This window comes from Carassius carassius, chromosome 5 (genome assembly GCF_963082965.1).
Source record: "Carassius carassius chromosome 5, fCarCar2.1, whole genome shotgun sequence".
NCBI lineage: Eukaryota > Metazoa > Chordata > Actinopteri > Cypriniformes > Cyprinidae > Carassius > Carassius carassius.
Window position 1 is genome coordinate 2620455 of NC_081759.1, and position 24426 is coordinate 2644880.

Genomic DNA, 24426 nt, shown 5'->3' on the forward strand with positions numbered 1-24426 from the left:
AGGGGAGCACATCTCTGCGCCCAATTCTAGATCTACGTGTGTTAAACAAGCACCTACGGAAATATTCATTCAAAATGTTGACACACAAAACACTTTGTCGATCCATCCGCCAGAACGACTGGTTTGTGACGGTCGACCTGTCAGACGCGTATTTTCACATAGATGTTTACCCGTCTCACAGGAAGTATCTCAGGTTTGCATTTCGAGGCACTGCTTACGAATTTCAGACGATGCCCTTTGGTCTGTCTCTAGCGCCAAGAGTATTCAGCAAATGTGTGGAAGCAGCACTTTTCCCGTTGAGAAACAAGGGGATAAGAATACTGTCGTACATAGACGATTATCTGATATGCGCCTCGTCAAAAGAGCAAGCAATCAAAGACGCAGACATGGTGTTATTGCATCTCGACAGCTTGGGATTCAGAATAAACATGGAAAAGAGCCGCTTAGAGCCAGCTCAGCACACAGAATATCTAGGGCTCAGTATAAACTCCCTCTCGTATCGAGTCAATCTGACAGAGAGGAGGATCGCGTCATTCACTCAGAGTCTCTCCCGTTTTCAGACGGGGAAAATTGTCCCGTTCAGACTGTGCCTACGAATGCTGGGTTTAATGGCTTCAGTGATATCTGTAGTACGGCTGGGACTACTAATAATGAGAGACTTTCAGCGCTGGGTCGCGCGTCTGCGTCTGTGTTCTCGGCGTCATCTCAGCCGACAGGTGAGAGTGACTTATGCGTGCGTCAGAGCGCTCAGACATTGGGAAAGCCCCGCGACCCTCAGATCGGGGATTCCCTTGGGGGCAGTGTCGTCAAGAGTCACTATGACGACGGACGCATCATTAAAGGGCTGGGGAGCGACGCTGATGGGCAGAGCTGTGAACGGCGTTTGGTCTCCTCAGCTGATTCACAAACACATAAATTACTTGGAATTATTGGCAGTGTTTCTAGCGCTGAAACATTTTCTGAGCTTCATCAGGGGTCAGCATGTTTTAGTGAAAACAGACAATTCCACAGTGGTTGCTTATATCAACCGACAGGGAGGCACACGCTCTCTTCAGCAGCACCAGCTGGCAAAAGAGCTGATTGTGTGGTGCGACATAAGGCTTTTATCCATCAGGGCAACCCATGTTCCAGGGATATTGAACAGGGGGGCAGATTTATTGTCCAGAGGAAATCCTCTGTATGGAGAGTGGAAACTTCATCCTCAGGTGGTGAAGCAGATATGGCAGAGATACGGCCAGGCGGTCGTAGATCTCTTCGCCTCGCAGGAAAACGCTCAATGTCCTCTGTACTTCTCTCTGGCAGACGGAAATGCACCGTTGGGTGTGGATGCTTTAGCCCAGCCATGGCCAAATGTTCTGCTGTATGCATTTCCCCCTCTGAGCCTGATTTCACCCACTCTAGCCAGAGTGAGGGAAATGGGATTGTCACTGATACTGGTAGCCCCGCGTTGGCCATCCAGACCTTGGGTGGCCGAGATAGTTCAACTACTATCGGGTCAGCAGTGGCCCCTCCCTCCCCGGAGGGACCTCCTGTCTCAAGCGGGGGGGGGGGAAATATACCATCCTCACCCAGACAGGATAGCTCTCTGAGCCTGGCCCGTGAGAGGTGGAATTTAAATGCAGCAGGCCTGCCCCCATCAGTCATACACACTATACAGAGTGCAAGAGCAAGAGCCTCTTCCACTCGTTCACTGTATAGTAATAAATGGCGAGTCTTTGAAGAATGGTGTGGACGGAGTCATATTGTCCCTTTTCAATGTTCAGTGAGGGACATATGTTTCCTGCAGGATCTTTTAGGTAAAGGGAAAGCTTTTTCTACGATAAAGGTATACTTAGCGGCTATATCTGCTTGTCATGTGGGGTTTGGTGACAAGACAGCAGGTCAGCACCCTTTAATAAGTCGATTTATGAAGGGGGCACGACGTAAGAGGCCAGTGGCCAGGCGAATGGTCCCATTGTGAGACTTGTCTACAGTCTTAGAGGCCCTTTCTCAACACCCTTTTGAGCCGTTGGAAACTATAGGGTTAAAGCTTCTCTCTCTTAAGACAGCACTACTGTTAGCGCTGGTGTCAGCTAAGAGGGTGAGTGACTTACAGGCGCTGTCGGTCAGCCCGTCTTGTCTGCAGTTTTCTACAGGGTTGACAAGGGTTTCCTTTTCGCCCTAACCCTGCTTTCGTACCTAAAGTAGTGGATTCGTCATATAGATGTCAGATTACGGATCTTGCAGCTTTTCACCCTCCTCCGTTCTCTTCTCCGGAGGATAGGAGGTTGAATGCCTTGTGTCCTGTACGGGCACTTCGTGTGTACGTAGAAAGGACAGCAGGTTTCAGGAAAAATGATCAGCTGTTTGTGTCATGGGCTACTCCTCACAAAGGGAAGCCATTGTCACGTCAGCGACTGTCCCATTGGATTGTAGAAGCTATTTCCTTAGCATATGAATGCAGAGGTTCCCAACCTCCCGAGGGCTTAAGGGCCCACTCCACTAGGGGCATGGCGACGTCATGGGCCTTACTTAGGGGCGTTTCGGTCCAGGAGATCTGTGCTGCAGCAAGCTGGGCCACACCACACACTTTTGTGCGATTTTATAGACTGAATGTGTCTGAGCCATCCTTAGCTCATACAGTGTTAGGAACCAGCACGTCGAGTCTCATATGATTGGTATAGCGTACGTTGCAATCCGGGAGTGGTCTATATCTCCCATAGTGAAACACCGAGCAAAGTTAGAAAAAGAACGATGGGTTACTTAACGTAATCCCGGGTTCTTTGATAACAGAGTGAGGTGTTTCACCAACACTTCCCTCCTTGCATAGGAACGGGAAGAAATCTCTCTGAATGACTTCGTAGGGGTCGACCTGAGTAATATAGGTGGGGGCGGAGCCTGATCTCAGGTCGACCTGTCTGTCAAAGACAGACGTGGTGGCATAGGAGCTTCCGTAGTTGGTTACGCCCAAAGCGATTCCCATAGTGAAACACCTCACTCTGTTATCAAAGAACCCGGGATTACGTTAAGTAACCCATCGTTCCTTTATCACACACACGGAGGCGCGCGTGACGCTCGCGGTAATTTCAGCGTAGTGTTAATTTCGGCACCTATTTTTAATTTAGTCTTAGTCTTAGTCTTGTGCCAAATGTCCTTGTTAGTTTTAGTCATATTTAGTCATTCACATATCTTTTTTTGTCAGTCAAGTTTTAGTCGACTAAAAGTCTCGTCATTTTAGTCTAGTTTTAGTCAAAAGAAAACTCAAGGTATCTTAGTCGACTAAAAGTCTTTTAATTTTAGTCTAGTTTTAGTCAAAAAATTTTAGTGTTTTTTTTAAATAACACATTATTACTGATAAACATTTCAGTAAAAAAAGTGTTTCACATCTCAAACATTGGTTAAATGTCATAATTACCTGACAAAATACACTTGTTGAATGATTTTTGTTGGATGCAAATGTTAAATGTGTCTGGTTTTCAAATTCTGATTTAGGAGACACATTCACAAATGATTAACCTGATCACAGATTTTTACTTTATTGATACTGCTTTTAATCGTAATGCAAAGACCGGTCATCGGGACATAAGCTGTCATATACAATAAAAGAGCCTGCGCAGCAACAGGAAATATAATTTAACACAAAAAGCCTGCCTAGACGGTGGACTTGTGCTCAGGAATTTTTTTTTATTTTGTATTTTTTGAGCGGCATGTGGACAAATTCTTTTTACGCACACACTATTTTATTTCTTGATAACAGACCGCTGCTAACTATAACACACAAATATCGAGCCTCTTCCTTCGACCAACATGTCGTCGGCGCTCGTCACTCTTGTTCGCTTCGGGTGTTGTGTGTTCAGCAGTTTCGTGTTGCAGCCACAGGCTGGGAGCAACAGCAGTATGAGACCTGTAACTTGAGCAACAGCGCTAAGCCGCAAACTCGTTCTGAATTTTTAAAGGCGTAACAGTTGATGAAAAAGCAGAGACGATTGTAGACGAAAATGAAGAGAGATTTTATCTTAGTTTTTATTTTATGCAAAACAATTTCGTCTCGTCTTTTTTCGTCAACAATAATGCATGTTAATTTAGTCTTAGTCAGCGTTCTTGGACAGTGGTGCAGTCTTGTCATCGTTTCATCTTAGTCATGACAAAAAAGGTTGTTGACGAACATATTTCGTCTCGTCTGACGAAATTAACACTATTTCAGCGTCTGCTTTCTCACTAAATAAGGACGTGAACACATGAACAACATCTCCAGAACTGCTCTGACAGTCACTTCATGAGCATTTGACCGTTTGATTTGAGTAAAACTAACGTCACATCACATACACAGAACTGTAAAGGTACGTCAACCCGTCAAAATAAAAGTATTACTATTGTTCAGAAGAATGTATATAGCCTTTATTATTATTATTATTAAAAATTATTATTTTTAAGGTTTAATCACACAACATTTCTTCCATGTTTTATTTTTAATAGTAAATGCCCTTTGTTTACCAAAAAGTTAAGTTTGCTTAATTTTCAGTAATTAAAAGATAAATTAATGTTTTATGTGTTTAATGTTTAATGTGCATCTCAGAAAATGCTTTATTTAAAACCCCAACTGAATGGCACTTAAATGCAATTAATTCATCGGTCAACTTTATTGTCATTGTTCACAGTACAAGTACAGACAGAGAAACAATGGGTAATAATTAAATGTTTATTTTTTTTTTTTATGTATGCATTGCATTCTACGCATTTAAAAAATAAAAAAATAAATTTCTAAAAAAGGAAACTAAGTTGTTCATTTTAAGAGACCCAGGAGTCTTATTTTCTCTTGCATAATTAATATTGCACTTTAATTAAGCAAAAACACATTTTATCCGATTACTCGATTAATCGATGGAATTTTTAGTAGAATACTCGATTACTAAAATATTCGATAGCTACAGCCCTATAGTATAGCATAGTAAAGTATAGTATAGCACAGCATAGTATCGCATAGCATATGGTGATATACTATACTACACTATAGTATACTATACTACAGAACAGTGTAGCATGGTATAGTACAGTATGCATAGAATATCATATAGTGATTCACAATAGTATAGTATAGTAAAGTCAAGCACGCCACAGCATAGTATAGCATAGCATAGCATAGCATATAGTGATATACAGTGTAGTATAGCATGGTATATTATGCATATTATTGCATACAGTGATACACGATAGTATAGTACAATATGTGACCAATATATGTCTTAAATGTACATCTTTCGAAATTGAGATTTATACATCATCTGAAAGCTGAATAAATAAGCTTTTGATTGATTTATGATTTATTAGGATCTGACCATATTTGGCTTTTATAACTTAACTATTTGAAAATCTGGAATCTGATGGTTCAAAATCTAATCAGCGGTAAATTCCATCAGGTGTGTGATTTCACAGAGCAGCTGTTACTACATGGAGCCGTTGTTAACGGACAAGCTGCGCAAATAAACACTGATAATGAACGTGGATTTGCGCAGCTAGCTTGCCCTAGCTAGGATTTGAGATGTGCATTAATTATCGGACTATATTTATCACGCACCCCCAAAATCACACCCTTTTTTATCACCCTCGATCTCTTTAATTATCCCTCATCTCTCTCTCATGTCCATTAAAGCAGCTGTGAGGTGCTGTAATTATATGACTCGGTCTGAAGTGCTATTAAGCTCACTCCAGGATCGGTCCTCTGCACACACACTAATGCATTCATTAAGCAATACAGATGTTTTGGCCAGAAAGTTGGTGCAGCACGCATAATGCATACAAAGTCTCTTATGACTCATTTGATATCAAAATGTTTCTAGACATGACTGATCCCAATACAGACTCAATCAAGACTGTATGCTAAGGATGCAAGTTTAGCATTAAGATAACATACAGTACTTAAAGGGATGGTTCACTTTCAAATTAAATTTTTGTATGTTTTAACTTACCTCAACGGCATCCAAGATGTAGGTGTCTTTGTTTCCGCAGTAGTTCCCATTTTTATATTTTTAGGTCAAACCCTTCTTGTCTGTGACTCATATAATGCAGGTCTATGGTCACCACCTCAAAGAGCATGCACAGAGAAGTCCAAATTAAACAATTCCCCATCATAATTACACATTGATGACCTAAGACACGAAACGAGTGGTTTGTGTGAGAAAACAAACAGTATTTATGTAGTTTTTACCTCTTGTACACAACCACGTCCAACTGATCTGAGGGCTCACGTGCTTCCTGGTGTGTGACGTGTGTGCGCTCTGGCTTAGTCTGCGCAAGCGCGGAGAGCCCCGGAAGTGATCTCTCGCGCGTGTACCTCACTCATTATTTACACAGAGATTTCGGAAGCGTTACCTTTCACTGTGAAGATCTAAACATATTTAGATGTACAGGAAATTGCAATGGAAGACGATTTCAATATATCAACAGACAACGTTGAATTTTTTTCACAACCATATTTATTTTAACCAGAATACACAGATCAAGTACTCAGGAGCGATGGAGGAAGCATCCGCTGCAGCAGCACGTCTTCAAGCCTCAGAGAGACTTCAAAAATGGTGGTGTTTTAGTAGCAAGTGTTGTGAGATGCCATCAGAAGTGGAGAGCATATGTTGTCACGAATGGAACAACTACAAGACGACGACGAGGACATTGACAGTATAGCATCACACACCTGCCTGACTGAAGATCCTGAGTTTTCTCCTCTGTTGAGACGCAGTGTTTTGCACGTTGTGTTTAGTTTGCCACGTATAAACTGGAAGCGACGTCCAAAGCCAGAGGGACTCAATGGCATGCTGTCAATAGAGTGAGTAATGTGCTGTATTTTAATTATTATCGCAACGATTCTAGGGTGCATTATAAACCAATTAATTACAATTCCTGCATTATATTTCAGACAGTGCAGAGTGGCGGCGTATCGTGTGGTAAACAGTAAACAATGAGTGACGTACACGCGCGAGAGATCACTTCCAGTGCTTGCGCAGACTAAGCCAGAGCGCACACACGTCACACACCAGGAAGCACGCGCACCCTCAGATCAGTTGGACGTGGTTGTGTACAAGAGGGAAAAACTACATAAATACTGTTCGTTTTCTCACACAAACCATTCATTTCGTGTCTTAGGTCATCAATGTGTACTTACGATGGGGAATTGTTTAATTTGGACTCCTCTGTGCATGCTCTTTGAGGTGGTGACTAGAGGTCGACCGATGTATCGTTCGGCCGATATCCGTGTTTAGTAGCGCCGACTTAAAGTCAGGCACGTCTGCGGGCAGCCCCGTGTTATTGGTGCGGTGGAAAGTGCTGCTGCCGCATGTGAAGTAGAGGTCTTCACGGGTCCAAAAATTCGTGCCCGAACCCGAAAGAGACCCGTAATGTACTACACCGAACCGACCCGGACCAGTCTAATATTTCAAAAGCTGGACCCGGACCCGTGTAGATCCGAGAAATGCCTACCCGGACCTGACCCGGACACATAAGTTATATTATTTGAAAGCTGGACCCGAACCCGTCGTGAAGACACAGACCCGACTGGACCCGATTTACAGACATAACAGGAAAATGTTGAAATAATATTGTTAAATATAAGTAGGTAATACCTATTGCTTGACAAATAAAAAAAAATATATATTTCTCATTTTTGCCTATGTAGGAGATCCCAGTTTATTATTATTATAATTCTAATGATGACATGAGTAATGATACATGGTGATATTATTAATACACATGCTTATTCTTTCTCCGTCTCTCTTTCTGCCTACAGATGGCTGAAAAAGGTGAATGCTGTAGCAGCAAAGTGTGGGACTACTTCTGCAAATACTTAAACTTTAGTATTATAATTTATTTACAGTAAACACACAGACTGTTAAAACCAGCTTCAACTGGAAGAAAGTAAAAGTGTTAAATGTTTAAAACCAGACTGTTTTTTGATCATTAAAAAATATATACTTTTGATGTGCAATTGTTTAGTCATTGAGACTGTAATCTAAGGCTTTTTTTTTTAACATAATCCATTCTGGAAAATGGTTTATACAGCCCACATACATAGAACAGGCAGATATTTTGCTATTGAATGTTGTGTAAATGCAGTTTATAGGAAATGGGTCTAATATCCAGATTATTTTTAAAATCAAAATATCGGCTTATAAATCGGCTCTTTTCGAGTTAATATCGGCATCGGTCCCCAAAAATCCATATCGGTCGGGCTCTATATATATATATATAATATATAATATGTTTTATATATTTAATACTTGGTCAGTTTATTGATTTGTTTAGTTAACTTTGGATACATTTTTTATTTTAATACCGTGCAGTGCACAAAATTAAGATTCGAGAGATGGTTCAAGTCAGTGCTCAATAAATGATGATATGTTTAGAAATGTTGTGCATCCACTTATTATTAGTGTGATATGTTACCATGCAAATTAAGGGGAAAACTTCAAGATATCGGCCCTAAAAATCGGCAGCACATATCGGCCATCAGCTGACCCTGACCTCTAAACATCGGCATCGGCTATAGAAAAACCCATATCGGTCGACCATAGACCTCCATTATATGGGTCACAGACAAGAACGGTTTGACCTAAAAATATCAAAATGGAAACTACTGTGGAAACAAAGACACCTACATCTTGGATGTCCTTGAGGTAAGCTAAAACATACCAAAATTTAATTTGAAAGTGAACCATCCCTTTAAAGGAACTGCACATTCAAATAACTATAATCACACAAAACAGGCTTAAGTTACTCTAACAGTAATTCTACAAGAACCAGTTCATCAGGTAGAGAGACAGCACATTTTCTGTATTATTAGAGGGAAGTCGTGGCCTAATGGTTAGAGAGTCGGACTCCCAATCGAAAGGTTGTGAGTTCGAGTCCCGGGCCAGCAGGAATTGTGGGTGGGGGGAGTGCATGTACAGTTCTCTCTCCACCTTCAATACCACGACTTAGGTGCCCTTGAGCAAGGCATTGAACCCCCAACTGCTCCCCGGGCGCCGCAGCATAAATGGCTGCCCACTGCTCCGGGTGTGTGCTCACAGTGTGTGTGTGTGTGTATTCACTGCTCTGTGTGTGTGCATTTCGGATGGGTTAAATGCAGAGGACAAATTCTGACTATGGGTCACCATACTTGGCTGAATGTCACTTCACTTTCACTTTATTCAGAGCTTGTTAATGAGAACTGGAAATAGGAAAACCCAAATATTAATCTGTCTTTTCTGCACCATTTTTGATCGAAGTCTATGGACAGCATCAAACTTATATTTTTATGGATAATGTAATCTTAGAATGTCCTGTGAAGAGAACAGTGAAAAGTTTAGTCTAAGATGGTGGATAGAGTATAAGAAAATGATAAAAATGTATTATGAAATTAAGAGCCAGGGGATGAAAACTTCTTGAAATTAAGGATCAGGGTAAATTTTGTCTTCTGGGAAAGTAAACTGAAGAATGGTACTAAATGAAAAAAATATATATATATTTTTTAAACAAAATAAGAAAAATTTACAAAAGATGTTGAAAAGGAAAGAATATGCAGGAACTGTTATTTTATATTTAACCATATTTTTTTTTTTTTTTTTTTGGAAAAAAAATGGTGTCCAGTTTAATTGTTCAGGACAAACAAAGAGGCTCATGAACAACTATCAGAAAAAAAAGGCCTAACACACAGTATTAAGAATCAAGCGTATGTAAACTTTTGAACTTAATTAATTTTTAATTAATTATTAATTTTTTTTATAAATTCAGCTATTATTTTATCTTGTGGACTATGCATCTTTAAATACCAAATTCAAGACAGTACTAAAAATAACATACACTTTGCATGACCCCTCTTATTTTGGTAAAATCATGAACATTATGCAGATTCTGTAAGGTGTTTGTAAAGTTTTGACCTAACGGTATATAACATTTAATTATAAAATTGAAAGGGTATTTCACCACTGACAAGATGGGCTTTTAAATCAAACTTGTCTATGCAGTAAAAAGGTGATTATGCTAACTGAATTGAGAGAAAAATTGGCTGTGGAATCATTGTCTTAGGAAAACTTGAATGCACTGGGTTACAAAAATGCAGGAAAAAAACCCCAGATAGCAATTAAACAATACAAAACATTTGAAAATGGCCAAAGCTGCCGTTTAATCATTCTAAAATTTGAATGAAAATTCTAAATGTTGCCTTGGCAGCGTCTGTAAGTGCAGTGCTGCTTTAATATCACCACTCTACATCTACTTCCTGCGTCACGCATGTGAGTTTCAGTCTGATCAGAGCAGAAACTCACGCACTCATCTGCAGTATTTCTCGCTAGTCAACCGTGAGAATGAACTCTTAACTTCACAGGTCAAGTTCAGCTCTAGAACGCTTATCCATATTAGCTGAACTGAACCGGAGGAAAAAAAATATAAAATAAATCCCTAAACATTTACTAGAACCAAGTACACACTGGCAGATTGAGCACTGATAACCAGATGGATGATGGTATGACACGATAAGATGAAAACGCGTTTTGACTTTAGTATAAGGCATCCAGCCTCAATGGAGATATTTACAGCAGAAACGATGTGTGCATTTTTTATCCCAGGGATCATACTTGGCAGCAAAGTGCTTTTTTCTCACCCCTCCCACAATCCTCGGCTGCAAGGGACCATCACCATGGCAACAGCAAACCACTTGGAATGTGGGCCGGCTGGCTGCGGTGGTGAGCTTCTGAATGGAAACCGAACCCTGAGCGCAGCAGGGATACTTCACCCGGGATGTCATGGAGAAAGTTTTATCTGAGACTCCCTGAAAGAATATATGTGCAGTCAGGAGGCTATCATCAAATCAAGAGAGCGACCAGGACCTCCAGACCTGGAGCAGAGCTGTTCTGAATCATACTGATTTGTTAGCTCCAATAAAGTATAATACAAATATTAGACCGAAATCTTAAACGGAAAATGAAAATTAGAAATGTTTTTTGGAAACTAACTACATAAATATGTTTAAGTGCTACAAATACTAAAGCAGAACAAAACAAAATTGAAATTTTGCCTTGGCAACTAACTGAAATATATAAGTTTAGGTTTTAAAATGACTGAAGCAGGAATAAAAAAGCCTCGGCAACTAACTGAAATAAATTTAAGTGCTAAAACGACTAAAACAGAAAAGTAAAAAATAAATAAACATTAGAAATGCTAACTGAAATAAAGGTTTAATAAAATTACTAAAACTAAAAGAAAAATTAAAACTACTAACTGAAATAAATTTAAGTGCTAAAATTACTAAAATGGAAAGTGCTAAAATAAAAAAAGTGCTGTTAATAACTGAAATAAAAATTAAGCTAAATTTCAAAAATATAGAAAAAAAATACAAAAAGCACATAATTAAAACAATTCAATATCTGTAAATAAACTAGTTCAAAATATTTTAATTGTATATAAATAATACTAAGAATGCATGCTGTATGTCTGTCATACATCTGATATGCATCAGATGGTAAGGATAAGCACTGTGCTCATCATAGCCTCTTACAAAACGAAGGCCCAGCTGTGAAGCCGAGCAGATAAAAGAAGAAGAGAACTTCCCAGAGCTTCTCAGATGACTGGAGCACTGATGGACGCGTCCTCAGATGCACCGCAGAGCTGATCTGATCTGAGATTCAGTGCAGGACATCAGTGCAGCTGTTTCTAATGGATCCAGTGTCATCGTCAGGGGAGTAAGAGAGGAAGACAGGAGAGCAGGGAGGTGAAAATGAGAATGAGATGACTGTGACACTCAGTGGGCAGGCTGTCAAGAAATACTATCGTTTAGGTACTAATATTAAAGTAATCAAATACATCCTTAAGGGTTAAATAAGGTGCAAAGGTGATGCTTTTGAAAAATTAACATCGGAGTGACAGCTTTTCAACCTTTTTTTTCTGAGAGTGATGGGTTAATATGAAAATACAGAGCAGGACATTTTCCAAACAAGCTACGGTGAGGAGTAGTACAAGTTTAATTGTTTTTTTTAGAAACTTAAGTTTAGCAAGGATCAAGTGAATCAGAAAAGACACTTACTGTAAGAATCTTAAGAATATTTTTGATTTTAAATAAACACTTTCTATTCAAAGAATTGTAAAAACCTGATGGCATATTAGAATGATTTCTGAAGATCATGTGACACTGAAGACTGGAGGAATGATGCTGAAAATTAAAGCTTTTCATCATAGGAATAAATTACTTAATATTTGACAGTTGTTGATATTTCACAATATTGCTGGTTTTACTGTATTTGCTATAGTTATTGTTTGTACTGTATTTTAGACAACAACCGATAGAAATGCGGCCTTTGTGAACATAAGAGACTTTCAAAAACTTTTGAATGTTAGTGTAAATACATAAACATAAAATTTGTTTTACTGTTTTGGCTCTTTTATTTTTTAACTGGTGTAGATAAAACAAACACAGAGTTTTTTGTTCCTGTCAAATTCCACAAATATTTTCACTATTCATTTGTATTTGCAAAGTGTGTTATTGCAAATCTTTTTTCTTTGCTTTTCAATTCCACAAAATAATAATAATAGTAATGATAATAACAACAACAAATAACTGTATTGCACATAAAATAACTCGTAGCATGATAAAACAGTCACATTTATGTCAGGCAGCAACAGGGCTGCTATTATATCCAGAATAGAACTGAACAGGTGCTCACATCTCAAATGTCTCACACATGCTCGCTGCTTCACAAATACAGACATGGAAAGAAATAACTGGGTCAGAATCTAATATTTCACACACTTTGACAACATATTCTGCGCATTTTTAATGCTGTGTGGCTCTGAGGGCGAGAACTTCATCTATACGGGCTCGCCTTTGAACTGACGGCTCAACACCTTAAAATAGCAGCACAGCGGGCAAAAGAGTAAAAAAAAAACACCTGGACAAATACCAATTCAAGTTGCAAATAGCTGAACCTACTGCTCCGCTGATGTGTGTTTTTAAATGGCCAAAGCCAATTCTCATATTTAAAGGGAACATATTAATTTTTATTTCTATTACAAAATACTGCTAATTACTACGTGAACAAATTGAACTCAAAACACATTTGAAAACAGAGTTTGCACTATTCATTTAGGATCTGCCTGACTGATATCAATCTACAGTATAAAGATGATAACTGCTCAGAATTTCTCACTGTACACATGCAACAAGAGATCTTTAGGCAAGCGCTTCAAGTACATTATCTTTAATTAATCAAGTTCTGTGAAACGAGCCCCACTGATTCAATGTCAGCATAACTCGACGCCTTCAACAGGAAGCTGTAAGATAACGCGGTTCTTGATCGCTGATCTCTGAAGCGTTGTTCATATCATGCATGTCAGCGTTGTGTTTTTTTAAAAGCATTAATTAGACAGCATCTGTTAACAGTGTTGCTGGCAGTTTCTGGGCTCAAGCTGATCCAGACTGGAGGAGTCTTATGTAACATTAGGCCTATTATTATGGCACTATATAATTATCAGCACTGAAAGGGCCAGAGTTTGTTCGATTAAAATAACGAACGCAGTCATGATTCTTCAACACAGTTATGCTAATACTATCATATACCCTCATCAGAGGAGGCCAGAACACTGAATGACTGTTTATATAGACAGTTTGTGGTGTGTACTGTAAGCAAAAGATGGTCAGACTGGATTTTAGAGACTTACTGTACAAACTGGAAAGATCAACAACACACTTACATTTCCTGTTTAAGTTCCAGGCTGTTTTACTGATGTACGCTTACTCAAAAGTGCAGCTTTAAATTATTCTTACTCTTTAAAATGCATTTTTGTGTGAAAAATAGATCTGTAACACTTTAGTACTGGGACCAAGTCTCACTTAATAACTTTAATAATAAAGATATTGGCTGTTTATTAGTACTTATAAAGCACATATTGTGCATGACCATATTCTACATCCATAACAACTACCATACTAACTATTAATAAGCAGCAAATTAGGAGTTTAATGAAGCAAAAATGGTTTGTTAATAGCAAGACTTGGACATTAATATAAAGTGTGAACAAAATCTTTTAAAGTGTGTTTGGGGTCAAACATTATAGGTTCTGTAAGATTTTTAAAATAGTCTCTTATGTTCACAGAGGTTGCATTTATTTAATCAAAAGTACAGTAAAATCTCTAATGTTATAACAATTTATAATAAATATTAAAAATGTAAGTTATTCCTGCGATCAAAGCTGTATTTTCAGCATCATTACTCCAGTGTCACATGATCTTCAGAAATCATTCTAATATACTGATTTGCTGCTCAAGAAACATTTCTGATTATTATCAATGTGGAAAACAGTTGTGCTGCTTCATAGTTTTGTCATGCATTTTATGTTTCAAAAGAACAGGATTTATTTGAAATATAAATATTTTATGCATTATAAATGTCTTTATTGTCAATTCAGTACATCCCTGTGGAATAAAGTGATGCATATTACATAAAACATATATAAAAATATCTTAATAACCCCTTCAATATCTTGCTGTCATACCTATGAATGGCGGTGTAAACACAACATGCATAAATTATATGTACAATAACATTATCATTATTTTTGGGGGTATGGACTATTAAAAACCATGCAAGTTCAGCACAAACAACAAACAGGCCTTAAAGTATATCTGTCAATGACGCTCACTGGAGTGAATGCAGATGTTAAAGTTCAGAAATGACAGTGGGTGCTACGTGATGAGCGTGTGTGTGAGATATAAATACAGTCTTGTGAATATGAGCAGCTGGCAGAAGTTTACTGATCAATGCTGGTTTAATGTCAGACGTTCAGACAGCTGCAGGGGTCCGGGACGCCCTCATCTACCCCCCACTGCTCGACTGCAACTCTACAGACTGACAAGGAGCTCAAGATGTACAAATATGTGCTCTGACATAACTGCACACATATGAGCATGTACTCTTCCTTCCTGAAGCAGTGAGAAACAACTGTGTTTATGCTGGAACGCCTAGGCAAGCGGTTTTTCATTACACAGTTCAAAAATTCACTTAAAGGAAAAGTTCACCCAAAAATGAACATTTGTTGAAATTGTACTCACCCTCAGGCCATAGAAGATGTAGATGAGTTCAGATTTGGAGAAATTTAGCATTTGCATTACACAACAGTTGATGCTCTGCAGTGAATGGGTGCCATCAGATTGAGAGTCTAAAAACATCACCATAATCCACACCACGCCAGTCCATCAGTTCACATCTTCTGAAGATAAAAGCTGCATGTATATGGTGCAAAAAGCTGCAATATTGGATTATTGTGATGTTTTTATCAGCTGTTTGGACTCTCATTCTGACGGCACCCATTCACTGCAGAGCATCAACTGTTGTGTAATGCAAATGCTAAATTTCTCTAAATCTGATGAAGAAACAAACTCATCTACATCTTGAATGGACTTGAGGGTGAGGACATTTTCAGCAATTTTTCATTCTTTCAATACACTATTGTTTATTCAATGCCATTGATTTATCTAGTTTCACTTTCACAAGCATATGTACTGTATATACATACATACACACACAAACAAAAAAGAGGCGCATACTGCTTACAAAATATATACAATGATTTTTATAACAGTTAAAAGTGCACACATTATTTGGATGACTTTTATGGTGTTTTTTGGAGCTTAGTTTGAGTTATGAAAGTACTTCTGAAAAATATGTTTGTTTGCGTTCAATGGAAGAACAGGTTATGGGCCGACGTGAGAGTTTGTAAATAATGACACAGTCTGACTTTGTAGGTGTAGCTACTACTCTGAATCTGTCTAGATGAAACACTGACATTCATGACATCTGCTCATGACAAGGCTATTCACGTGTGTCCCGGTCAACTAAACCCACATTAGCAGACGCCACAACACACGAATACTACACCGGCTCCTGAGCTGAGGAATGCGCTGGCTCTCTGCCATCAGGAATGAGCACCTGGATTGAGCAGGGCTTCTGAACTCCTCCTCACTTACTACAAGTTTCATCCTGATCAATAACACACATCTCACATTGCCTGCACCGCAAGAGCAAGTATAACAGACACTGTATCGCAGCATCTGAGGAAACAATGGCTTTCTCAACAACAAAAAGATGCTTTGATACTGAGATGGCCTAATTTTTTTTTACAATGGAACACTTGAACAGACCAACCAGACATGTGCCGTTTATATGGCATCTGCATCAACTATTAATATTACAACATATGTGTCCCTGGACCACAGAACCAGTCATAAAAGGAGATTGAGCTGTATAAATAAGCTTTCCGTTGATGTATGGTTTCTTATGATAGGACAATATTTGGATGAGACAACTATTTGAAAATCTGGAATCAGAGGGTGCAAAAAATAAATAAAGAAACCACAATCAATGTTGTCCGAATGAATTTCAACTTTGCAATGCATATCACTAATCAAAAATTAAGTTCTGATATATTTACGGTGGGAAATTTATAAAATATCTTCATGAATCATGATCGCCACTTAAAAATAGTCTAGATTTTTTAGGCATAAAAGAAAAATCGATAATTTTGACAATGTATTTTTGACTATTGCTATAAATATACCTGTGGTACTTAGGACTGTTTTTGTGCTCCCACAACACAATATCAGAAGTTTTTGGTATAATATAATAAATGTAATACGAAAAAAATATGTAAACTATGAAATGATATAACAACAGTAATTCATTATTAGTTTAAAATAACTAGATAGATTTCTTATAAAAATATAGAAATTTATTTTAAATGAATGACATTATTACTTTAGAAATTGTATTATATTTTTACTACATTTCTTATAAATACATAAATATTTTTCTTTTAAATTAATAATGTTAGTACTATACTAATATATATATATATATATATATATATATATATATATATATATATAGTATTATAATTATAGAAAGTAATAAACAAAATTCTTATTAAAAAATTTTTAAAATATATTTAAATAAGCGAGCTGTTGCGGTCTGATCACACGCGCAACATGTATCACGATCACGCGCACAGGGCTGTGACCTTTCACCTTTACTAACCCTTCTTAATGAATGACGTGCACAGACTGTTCCTAATCAATACTCCTTCGACTCATCCATAAAATCAATCAAATCAAATCTGGTTCGCCTACCTTATATCTGCGCACTGTGTGATCCTGGATCAATGAGAAGAAACAATCACGTTTTGCCTCCAGTCATCCGTTAAACGAGCTCAACTGCGCATATAATCCAATACAGCACGTCAGGTTATTATTCCAGAGCGTCAGAGCTGTGTTCTATGTTTATAAATGCAAAGACATTTGCGCGAGATGAACACAAACATGGCAGAGATACACAAACATCATCACACTGTCAAAACAAGAGAAACATTCATGGGCAGGAAGTGTCAGGTGCGTGCCTTTGATCTAATGGGCAGGTCAACTACCCAATCACACGCGTTATACCGACACTAAACCCCGCCCACCACGGAGCGCTAGCCAATCGCGCTGAAGCATAGGGGGTCTATGTGAATTTGAAGAGGACGCGCAGGTGCATCTGAGCAACAGTGATGTCTTCCTATGTAATTTAACACTTTTTAACATTTAACCAATCCTATTACAGTTTAAACTAAATTACATAATAACAATTTAATAAATAATCAATTTTTGTGATGCTTTTTAGTCAACTTTATAAGCAGTACGTTAACGCCAGATACTCTTTAAAATAAAAGCTAAATATTTTCGGTGTTTACGTGATGTGTGTGTGTGTGTTTATATAACATCAAAGTACCTTAAATGTTTTTACGTTTACAATATAAAAAGTCAGTTGAGACTGCCATCTAGTGTCTGAAACCCTGAATTGCAACTCAAACACAAAATTAAATGTTTTTCTTGCAACAAAACAGGATCTCCAGTACAAATAGAACATTTATTGCTAAACACATTTTTGTACAAATCTCACAAAGTTTCACAACGTTCTTCTATAAGAAGAGACCACAACAGAAATGGTGCCACCAGAAATCATGACAGTCCTGTTGAGGTAGTGATCCGTCATCCTAAAACTCTTTCAATTAAGAAAATTTGGTCACTTGAGAATATATAGTTTTATATAACCATTTCTAATAATAAAAAAAACAAACAACAAAAAAAACAAATCACACATATTTTACCACATTATAGTATAAGATTCATACACATATACCATGTATTAAATTGTTTACACTTTTATTGAGGAAAAAAAAACTGAAAGATTTTAATACATGGCGGATTTTATTTTCCATTAATATTCAGTCTGATTGACTTTGACTACTGAGAGGTGATTTTTAACCGTACTGCTTACTTAACTGTTAAATATTCTGTTTTCCGCTTCCATGATTGTCACTTGTTTGTTCTGTTTGAGGCATATAGAACTTTGCACATTCATAATAAAATTTTACAAAACATAATCCAAACATTATTTATATACTACAGTTCACCAATACTTGGCAAATGCCAAAACAACATGTTTGAAATGCTCTTTAGAGTGTTATACTAGCTTACAACACTTTCAGTAATTCAATATTCTACGAAAACCCCTATTTATTCGATCTAAAACTATAATAAAATTAGCTTACATTTTGTTCTAATTAAGCACTGATTGAATTCCATGCACCATCTCAAACTACTGAATACCACAGCATCCGAGGTATCGTTGTGACAGAGGTTTGCAGTTAATACCAGACTACTGAACGAAGCCAGACACCCAACTCTCCTGTACATTAGATTCAGAACAAGAGTTTTACAGCCCTTCCACTTTTTATAGGTTGCTTCTTGTGCTCTTTTTTGACATTTGCATGAAATGGCTTTGTGAAGTAAAACAATAAAGATGTGTTCTTGTTCATTTCACTGATATTTGTTATTTACAGGTGGCTGTGCTTTGATATCTCTCTCTTAAATACACTTTACTTCAATACTATACAGATTCATTTTAAAAACACATCAAGATCATATTCAAGGTCATATTTCACCCCTCCCCACCACCACCAAAACAAAAACAAAAATGAATTGATGGCAATATATAGTCATAATTTGCATACAGAAAAAGCCTTTTTTACTAGCAAAACAATCATAAGATATTAAAAAATTGCGACTAAAAAGGATTCCTCTCTATTACTGTATTACAGTAATAAGACTATGATGAGAATCCCCATTTAAAATACTGAGAATTACAAACAAATGAAACGTTGAAACAAATTACAATAATAAATTTGCTGAATAAGGTTCAATATCTTTATGCAAAATATTGTGTGTTTGATATGACCTGGACATGTTTTTAACAAGATTCGCCCATATAGAGATGACATTTATAATATTTTACAATTATGGCACATTATAAAACATTTGACAAAATGAACATCACATACATAAACACTGTTTGCAGTAGGAGATGAAAATGTCAATGCCATTAATATGCAGCATTATGTAAGAATTGATTTGACTTTTTCCCTTCAAAATCCTCCTAATAAATCTGTTGACTTTTAGAGCCTAAAATGGATTAGAACAGATTTAGCATCTGAAACCAGCGCTGGTCTCTGTGAAATCCTATTGGAAACACTCTGGCTACAATAGAGTTGATGCCAAACACTGAATCCAGCTCAAATAAAGCAAATGATATCCAGCATAATGCTGCATCGGGGAATAGTTCTATTTACAGAAGATAAACTTTGTTTAAACTCCAAAGCGCTTAGTGAGTCTTAAACCCTGAATATTACGACTGGTGACTGGTGACTTGTGTAGAATGTGGAGACTTTAGAGTGACATTGAAGTACAACAACCTCCATTAAGAAGATCTGTTGACTTAATATCGATCGGTCAAAAGTCTGAAATAATTCATGTTGTCTTAAAGAAGTCTCTTCTGCTCACCAAGGCTGCATTATGTCATTAAAAATACAGTAACACAACTGTTTTCTATTGTAATGCATACTTTATTATTATTATTATGATGATGCAGAGCTGTATTTTCAGCATCATTACTCCAGTCTTCAGTGTCACATGATAAACAGTTATGATTTTTGTGGAAAACATATTGCATTTTTTCAGAATTTCTGTATTGAACAAAAGTTCAAAGCATTTATTTGAAATAAAAATCTTATGTAACATACTAAATGTCTTTACTTTTGATCAATATACTGGAATGCATGCTTGTTAATTTCAATAATAATAAAAAAAATCTGAATGGTTATTTATAACGTTTTCCACAAAAATATTAAAAACTGTTTTCACCGTTAATAATAATCAGAAATGTTTCTCGAGCAGCAAATCAGAATGATTTCTGAAGATCATGTGACACTGAAGACTGGAGGAATGAAGCTGAAAATACAGCTGCGCATCACAGAAATAAATTACATTTTAAAACATATTCAAATTGTAATATTATAATAAAATAATGTAATAATATTTAACAAATTTACTGCTTTTCCTGTATTTGTTTCGATTCCTAAACGCAGCCTTGGTGAGCACGAGTATCTTCTCCTAAAAACATTACCAAAAATGCAATTTTTCCCAGCTTTTGTCCGATACTTTACACCTGAACAAATAAACTGAACAGAAAGCCTCTGTTCAAAACTGAGGTGCTTGTTTAAAATAACTCTGCAGTGTACAGTGGCTAGTTTGGCATTCAGGTAAAGGATGCTTGCATGCTGAGGTTTCTCTAGCAGATCTGAGAGGCCCGTCGGGTCTGATGGGCCTTTGCACACGTGGAGGTATGTCGGTTGAAGCTGTCTCTCCACATGAAGCGCTTGGAGCAAAGGCTGCACTCGTAAGGTTTGATGCCCGTGTGGATCTTCATGTGGCCCACCAGGTGATGCTTCATCTTGAAGCTTTTGCCGCAAACGGCGCAACTGAACGGCCTCAGACCCAGATGCATGCTCATGTGCCGGTCCCTCTGGCTTTTGTGCGTGAAACTTTTGCCGCACTGGCACGGATAGAGCTTGTAAACCACCGAAGCGAAGCCTGAGTGAGAGGTTTGCTCTTTTAAGCCATCGTCATCCGGCGTCTCCTCTTTAGAAACATCAGCACCTCCTTCAAGCTGGAGTTTCTCCCTGGACGTCGGGTTGGAAAACTCATCTGAGGCTTGCGAAAAGCTCTCCATGGAAGTCCCGTAGAAGTCTAACGGCTCTTCATAAGAGCAGTCTCGATCCAAGCACTCCACTAGTTTCTCGTCAAAACAATCCTCTGCCATGTTCGGATCGTCTGGATCGTTTACGCCGTGTTCGGCGCCTAACAAGCTGCCGCAAGCATCTCGATTCTGCCTTTCTGATTTTATATGCACCTTCTTTCTGTGTCCCATTATGCTCTGCGGCACATAGGCCGGTCTAGAGCACTGGTTTTCCATTGCATCTGAGCCATTCTCACTGCTCGGATCATCTGGAGACGAACAGCCAGTGCTTTCTAAAGCCCCTGGACCTGAAGCAGGATCTAGATCAGCTAGATCTTCTCCCTGAGCTGCAGTCTGACCAGCGTCCTCACTATCAGTGGCATAACCATCACCTTTTGGAGATGATCCATGGTCGATCCGGTTTTTCTTCCCTACTTCCAGAAGCTCAGTGCATTTGTCTACCACGTGCCACATCTGCAGGAAGCTCGCGGCTGTTAAGAAGGAAACCACGTCTTCAGCCGGCACCGAAAGCCCTCCCGTGTAGCACGACAACAGGAGCTGCTCGAAAACGCACGGATGCATGACGTCTGGCAGCACCACGCGGGCGCTGTTCTTCAGCAGCACCTGATCGCAGAAGTACGGAGAGCTGGCGGCCAGAACCGCACGGTGGGCGCGAAACTGATGTCCGCAGATGGACACGATGAGGTCGCACAGCTGCCCTCTCTGGCGCTGCTGGTTCAGCTTCTTCAGGAGCGAGCAGGAAAAATCTGGGAACTCCACGTGGAAGGAGTGTGCATCAGTCTCCATGGTTATGCAGAATCTAAACACTCTGAGATAAAGGCAGGGTAGATCAGAGTACTACTCAAAATCATCTATACTGTAAAAAAAAAAAACCTATGCTACATGCAAATTACAAAATGCAAATGATTGCATAATTGGAAAGCCACATAAATAAGCTTCACTGTCTGGTCAAACTCGGTGCTACTATATCACTTTGCAATATAACAAACATTAATATGTGTCCCTGGACCACAAAACAGGTTTTTGGTCAGTTTTTGAGATTTATACATCATATTAAAGCTGAATAAATAAGCTTTCCATTGATGTATGGTTCGTGGCCGAGATACAACTATTTGAAAATCTGGAATGTGAGCGTTTCAAAAAAATCTAAATACTGAGAAAATCGCCTTTTAAGTTGTCCAAATTAAGTCCTTAGCAATGCATATTACTAATCAAAAATTAAGTTTTGATATATTTACAGTAGAAAATTTACTAAATAACTTCATGGAACATAATCTTTACTTAATTAGAGCTGGACGATTAATCGAAAAGTAATCAAAACCGAAAATCATAACCTCTAACCGACGTAATTTTCCCATGTCGGTTATTTTGTTTTTTAATCCTGTTAATACTTCCCTCTTAAAAGCATACTACCGCGTATGTCATACTACATGACTCTGCTCTCCAGTCAGTGGCATAAAAGCAAAACACGGAGGTGAACGCCGGTTCAACACAACACAACACGAGGTTTTGATTTTAGGCCATAATCGTCCAGCCCTACTTAATATCCTAATGATTTTTGGCTTAAAGAAAAATCTATCATTTTGACCCATGCACTGTGTTGTTGGCTATTGCTACAGACATACCTGTGCTATTTAAGACTGCTTTTGTGCTCCAGGGTCACATATAATATTTATCCCAATGTTATCTATTTGTTTAGCAGAATAATCACGTCTGTTGTTATTTGTGCATTTATGTTATGTAAATATTTCTGTTCAATTCCATGTAATTGTATGGTATTATTATTCAGTATTATTTTCAGTGTTTGATTTTATGAACATTTATTTAATACTTTTGTACAATTATTGTTTGCAAATGATTGTATAGTTGGGCCGTCAGGATAGTCTGCTCAAACTCATACTGTTCTAGCAAATATCTGTAGTAGAAAATATGAATATAAAATGTAATTTAATATTTATCCCAGTGTTAAGTAGGAAAATCATACGGCTGCTGCTGTTTATGCAATAATGTTGTGTGAATATTTCTATTCAGCCTATGTTATTTCATTAAGTTATTGAGCTTATCCAGTTCACGGTTCTCAAAGTTTGTTTTTAAGCACATTTTGGAAATAACATAACGTTGTCTTTGAACTGTCAAAATTCACAGTTCAGTATGTCAGAGATCAGGCTAACCTGCTATACTGCTAGCTAACGTTAGCGTATCAAGAGACTTTATGGATGTTAACAGGCGACAGAGACATTGTTGTTCGTGAAGGAGACGCGTAAATATTAGTACAGTGTTCTGCCTCACTCGCAATATAATAAAAAGTTCCGTCTCACCGTTTTTTGCATGATTTTAGTCCGGTTTTCTGAAAGCTAACTTGCCTTCTCTCTTCCGAAAGCCCGAGCGCTGCGTGCAGCTAACGTCATCACGCATAGTCGCGTGGCGCAGGAAGAAATGTAAACAAACACGCCTACTTTTCCGCTGAGTGCCAGATTGACGTTTTTTCAGTGCAGCTGTACTGTAGTGTAGACAACAAAAACAGTGACACAGCGGTGTGATCAAATACAATAACAAAAAATAATACTAAAAAGAAAAGAAAATAATAAACGGAAAGAACACAAAAGAGGAGCGAGAAATAAACTACAAAAGGCTGAACTTTTGTACTTTATATTTTTAATTTATATTCAATTAAATTTATAAACACCAATGAGATGCAAAACATAAAATAAAATAAAAAATAAAATAAAAATAATAACAAAATAAAAGCTAGGCTATGCAGAGTGCTTTAATTTTGGCAAAGTATCAATAAAACAACAACAACAAAATACTCATTATTATTAAAATTACTTCTTAAATGTTAGTATTATGAATCTGCTATAACAAGAAGAAAACCTTCAGGTGTTTTAGGCTATACTCCTAAAGGCCTTCAGTAAGGATATTCTCTTGAGATATCAACCACAGCAAGCCTTATGGTGCTATTTAAATAATTTTTGAACATGTTCAGACAGGTCCTTCAGGTTTTGTAGGTTGCTGTGGTCTTAATAAAAAATATGAATTTATGTATTTTAAAAAATGCTCAGCAGGTGGCGCTAAAGGATAAGCGCATCAGTACAGCAACAGACAGTTTGAATGTGTGATCAGTTTAATTTAATTTAATCTGTTAAAAAAAATTCAACTGCTAAAAAAATTAAACAGATAATTAAATTAATAATTATTATTAATTATTTTTATTTATTATTTATGCTATTCTTTGTTCATGGAGAAACAAATATAAGCAATATAAATATAATATGGCGAGACTAATATAAACAACGCTGTCCAT

At 37.6% G+C, this 24426-nt stretch overlaps 2 protein-coding genes across 3 annotated transcripts in view; both read right to left on the reverse strand.

The window, feature by feature from the left end:
• Positions 1-17386, reverse strand: part of LOC132140610 (ras-specific guanine nucleotide-releasing factor RalGPS1-like) — a 134402-nt gene extending 117016 nt beyond the window's left edge. For both annotated transcript variants that reach the window (XM_059549430.1, XM_059549426.1), the window contains exon 1: positions 17120-17386. The gene's annotated coding sequence lies outside the window, so the exon portion shown is untranslated. The remainder of the gene's footprint in view (positions 1-17119) is intronic.
• Positions 17387-20006: 2620 nt separating this feature from the next.
• LOC132140609 (zinc finger and BTB domain-containing protein 43-like) lies at positions 20007-23544 on the reverse strand. Its single transcript, XM_059549425.1, has 2 exons — positions 23441-23544; positions 20007-21930 (listed from the first exon to the last, which is right to left on the reverse strand). The coding sequence occupies exon 2, from the start codon at positions 21906-21908 to the stop codon at positions 20655-20657; it is 1254 nt and encodes a 417-aa protein (XP_059405408.1). The 5' UTR covers positions 21909-21930; positions 23441-23544; the 3' UTR covers positions 20007-20654.
• Between the last annotated feature and the right edge of the window lie 882 nt (positions 23545-24426).